This window comes from Coenobita brevimanus, chromosome 51 (assembly GCF_032717465.1).
Source record: "Coenobita brevimanus isolate Jiangsu-jjx chromosome 51, ASM3271746v2, whole genome shotgun sequence".
Taxonomy (NCBI): Eukaryota; Metazoa; Arthropoda; class Malacostraca; order Decapoda; family Coenobitidae; genus Coenobita; species Coenobita brevimanus.
In genome coordinates, this window is record NC_137004.1 from 42,254,812 (window position 1) to 42,259,811 (window position 5,000).

General features: G+C 41.1%; 1 protein-coding gene across 1 annotated transcript in view; it reads right to left on the reverse strand.

Moving 5' to 3' along the window:
• Positions 1-5,000, reverse strand: part of LOC145400128 (uncharacterized) — a 203,486-nt gene that overhangs the window by 2,423 nt on the left and 196,063 nt on the right. Inside the window, exon 4 of the mRNA XM_080272639.1 lies at positions 560-733. Coding sequence (XP_080128765.1) covers positions 560-733 — 174 coding nt within the window. The remainder of the gene's footprint in view (positions 1-559; positions 734-5,000) is intronic.

Below are 5,000 nucleotides of genomic sequence, written 5' to 3' on the forward strand. Positions count from 1 at the left end.
TATCTACCTATCTCTCTATCTATCAACATGTATCTATCTGTGGGTCTATGCACAGATAAGCAAGTAGCCTATTTATAAAGATTCCACTCTCATCCCATCAGTCTCAGTTTCATGCATGCAAAATTTTTAGGTCACCGTTCTGACAGCTTCTGTATCTCCACACCATTTTGATTTCGTAAGCAATACATTTATTCATACGTGACATTCATACATGGATGGCTTCATACAGAAATGCATTTATTCATCGGCCTTTCCAGACATCCACAATGCATACACGAATCAACAACTCTGCCTTGCGTGCCGAAGAAATGTCACGGTCTGCTGGTAGAAGCACAGAATTTTATCTGCTTCATGAAATTACCAAACCATGCAAGCAATGGGGGTAAAAACGGCCATATATCATGACAGGGATTGAGGAAAGTATATAAATAAGGTATATTAGACTCTGGTAACGCCCAGCCGTCCCCGCAACACAAAAATTCGCCAGCTAAGAGGTGAAGAACACAATCTCTGAACCACACTGCACATTCAACAACCATCCTGGGAGCCCTGCACCCACCTTCTCATAGTAGGAGTCGACAACGATGACGCAGTAGGTGGTGACGAGGCAGACGACGTAGCTGGAGATGTCAGAGAAGCTGGTGTACACCCCATCGATCACCGCCACTATCAGCATAAAGAGGTCATACGACACGGTGTAGAAGAACCAGATCGACAACTGCCATGACACGTTCTGGAAAAAGACAAGCGATTTGGTGTAACTCCTTCACTGATTGGGATTTTTTGCACATGGATGTCTGTTTTAATTCCCCTCTTCCCTCCCCCTTTCCCATCTGCTCTCCTGTGAATCTGTTTATGTTGCCCTGCCTTGTATCTCTGCTCTGCTGTGTCAGCGATAGTTATTTTATTGCTTTTGCTAATTCAACTTTCTTTTTTTTTTGCTCATTCCTGCTTGACCTTCTGTGACATCGTTCCTCAGGTGTTTGGGTTTCTGGTGAATGGTAAATAGAGAATCCACATTTATTTAAATTACACATACACACACACACACACACACACACACACACACACACACACACACACACACACACACACACGATGCCGTATTCGCGTTCACTGCGATCAATACTTTTTTTTTTTTTTTTACACTGTCTTACAACAGCGTCAAAATCAAACAAGATTTTGCTAAATAAACCAGTAATACTCAGACTGATGGGAATGGTTCTAATAGCGCTTCATTAGGCCAAAAATACAAACGTGTAAAAGGATTATTGAACAGTACTCAACCTAAAAAGTGCCCATAACAACGAAATAAATTGTGTAAACAGTGGAGGCAGCAAGAGAATAAAATACGTCAAGACAGAAATATTTTCCTTTATGCCAGGTGACAGTTTGACAATGTGAGCTTAATTAACTTATTTTCGCTCTTATTCATTAACTTATTTTTGCTCTTATTCATTAACTTATTTTCGCTCTTATTCATTGGGCCAAACAGAACGTCATTTAAATATCCTTACTCCTGAATGAATTATACCCCTATGATGAATCAACGTTAATTGTACTTGGGGATAATGAATTCACTTGGACAGCTAGAAGAACTAAGGCATAACACTTTTACATCCAGCACTATACCTGTCCCGAATATGGTGATCATGGAATATCACAAAAGAGATTATGTATATTGGTGTTCCTGGGATGACGTACAGACAGACAAATCTTCCCAAAGCTTGATGAATAAATAAAGGAAAAGTCAAACCATCTGAAACAAGCACTAGCGGAGACTGGGTTTTTATTGTATTTCACCAGTTGTTAATTTTTTTCAGACGGAACGGGGATGATACTTATTTCTCTCTCTGTACACTCGCCATCAAAAGTCCTGTCTCCTCTCGTGCTTCTCTCTCTCTCTCTCTCTCTCTCTCTCTCTCTCTCTCTCTCTCTCTCTCTCTCTCTCTCTCTCTCTCTCTCAACAGGCTTTGAATATCAGTGAGGTGGACCTTTAACACTTAGACACTGATCCGAGGCCAAAAACAGTCAACATCAATTTCTGCCGATTCACCACACTAATTTTCAAAGCGATATTCAAAATGCAGGGAGCGAAAGGCGAGAGGGGCAACATGACATCTGATGCCAACTGTACAAAATCACAGGGTTCGCTCTGTTCTGGTTTGATTACGAAAAAAAAAAAAAAAAAAAAGACACGAAAGGGAACGCATCTTAGCCATGTTCAGAGTCAGATGGGAAATAAATAACAACTGAAGGGTCGGTACATGTAGAGAAGCGATAATCAATTCATTTACATAATCTTAAAAATGTCAGAACTTAACGAGCTTGCATCTACATACACGTCATGGTCATTTACATACACGTTCATGGTCTACATACACGTCCATGGTCTACATACACGTTCATGGTCAATATACACGTTCATGGTCATTTACATACACATTTATGGTCTACATATACGTTCATGATCATCTGTATACATGTTCATGGTCTACATAGGCTACACGTTTACGGTCTACATACACGATCATGGTCATCTACATACACGTTCATGGTCATTTACATACACGTTCATGGTTAACTACATTTCTTTCATTTAAATAATCAGTTTTACTTTTATTCTTGCTGTCTCCTGTCGACTTTCACCTTAAGACAGAAGTTTCCTAGTGGAGAGATCAAATATGGCGGTCATTAACTCCTAGAGCGAGAAAAGAGGTCTGGATGATGATGACGACAAAAAAGATGATGATGAAGAGGAGGAGGAGAAGGAAGATGAGGAAAAGAGTTCTGGATGATGATGATGATGATGATGATCATCATCATCATAATCATCATCATGATCATGGGGAGGCGGGAAAATGTCTGGATGATGATGATAATGCTGCTGCTGCTGCTGATGATGATGATGATGATGAAGAGGAGTGAACAGGAGGGGGAGGAAATAAGGTCTTCATGATGATGATGATGATGATGAGTGAGGAGGAGGGAGAGGAAATAAGGTCTGCATGATGATGATGATGATGACGACAAATAAACGAACTATAAAGCAAAAATCAACTACAAAAGACATCCTTGGTCTCAATGGACTAATACACTTTCATAATCATCCATACACACTTCCATAAGGTAATGCAGGGGCCACGCAGCACTCTCAGGCGTAGGACTCAGCAGCTACAATATGACATTCCTCCGCCTCCCCCAGCTGGTATGCACTCGATAAACGTAATCAATAGGCGAGGCACGTGTCACTGACCTTTTCACTGTTCTCCTTACCTCTCTGTCTGTCTCTCTTTCAGTGCCCTCCTTACTTTCTCTCTTTCTCTCTCTTTATGATCCAATTTGCTGTCTCTATCTTACTGTCCTTATTTAAATGTCTGTCTTACTGTTTCTACGTCGCTGCCTCTTCACTGTCTCCCATGACTTTCCCTCATCTCTCTCTCTCTCTCTCTCTCTCTCTCTCTCTCTCTCTCTGACGTCACCACCTCCCACAGCCTCAACATCGTCCTCATTCTCTGCCATACCACGCATTACAACCCACACTCTGGTCATTACATTCCCTCAACGTTTACATACTGAACTACATAGGAATACGTAGCGCATTTCTTAACCAAATATATTGCTGGTTATGCCTATATTTATTCTTGTATGGTATTTATTTATCAGAATGTCGACAATGTTTGGAACAATAACATCTCTGTCTATCTGTCTCTTTTTCTTTCTGTCTACCTGTGCCTGTTCATCTGTCTATCTGTCTGTCTCTATCCATCCATCCATCTATCTATCTATGTATCTATTTGTCTACCTCTCTATCTATCTATCTATCTGTAACTAAAAGCCTTAATCTCGGAATGTAGGGGTAGTCATGCAAGAGGCTATTTAGGTGTAACGTGCAAAATAATTCGATGAGGAACAAATGCGCGTCAGTACCATCACACACACACACACACACACACACACACACACACACACACACACACACACTTCGCCTCTTATGTCTCATTTTGTGTCTGCTTGGATCTAATCTTTTTGTGGCATCGCTTGTTATCGTCGTTCCACTGTCTCAGTTTTTCTCCTTCTTCGTCATTACTCCTCCTCCCCCTCATCTCTCTCTCTCTCTCTCTCTCTTCTATTTTTTCATCCGTTCTTTCTCGCAGTAATTGTCTCCTTGGCTTCATACTTTTTGTGGAATCCCTTGTTATTCTCCTTCCCTTGCATTCCAACTCTCTCTCTCTCTCTCTCTCTCTCTCTCTCTCTCTCTCTCTCTCTCTCCCTCTCAGCCTTTCTTTCTCACCTTTCATGCACCTTTCATGCCCGGTTTGTCTCCTCGTTGTATTTCAATTCCTTTTGTGTCATACTTCGTTAGTCTCTTTTCCCTGCTTCTCTCTCCCCCCTCTCTCTCTCTCTCTCTCTCTCTCTCTCTCTCTCTCTCGCTCTCCATCTTTCTTACACCTTTTCCCTCTTGCTGTTCATGTCCAGTCTAGAGCCTCCTAGGTTTCTTTTAATTTTTTTTTCATTATTGATATTCTTGTTTCCCTGCTCCACTTCTCGGTCTGTATCTATCTATTCATCCATTTATCTACCTGTCTATCTATCTGTCTATCTATCTATCTGTCTGTCTATTTCCGTCTTCTTACAACCTCTCTCACTCTCACCTTTTATGTCTCGTTGTGTCTCCTTGGCTTCATACCTTTTGTGTATCCCTTGTTATTTTCCTCTTCATGCTTCCCCCCCCCCCTTCTCTCTCTCTCTCTCTCATCTCGTCATTTCCAATTTCTTCGTTTTTCTTTCGAGTATATTTTCCTTTCTCTATTTATATATATTTTTCTCTCTCCAACTTAGCCTCTCTCTCTCTCTCTCTCTCTCTCTCTCTCTCTCTCTCTCTCTCTCTCTCTCGTGGAAGAAATGACAAGGTTAGGCCACTAATGAGGAGAAAGAATAAGGAAGATGAAGCGAAAAGAATAAAGCCAATAAAGGAGAAAGAAAGAAGACAAGAAAAA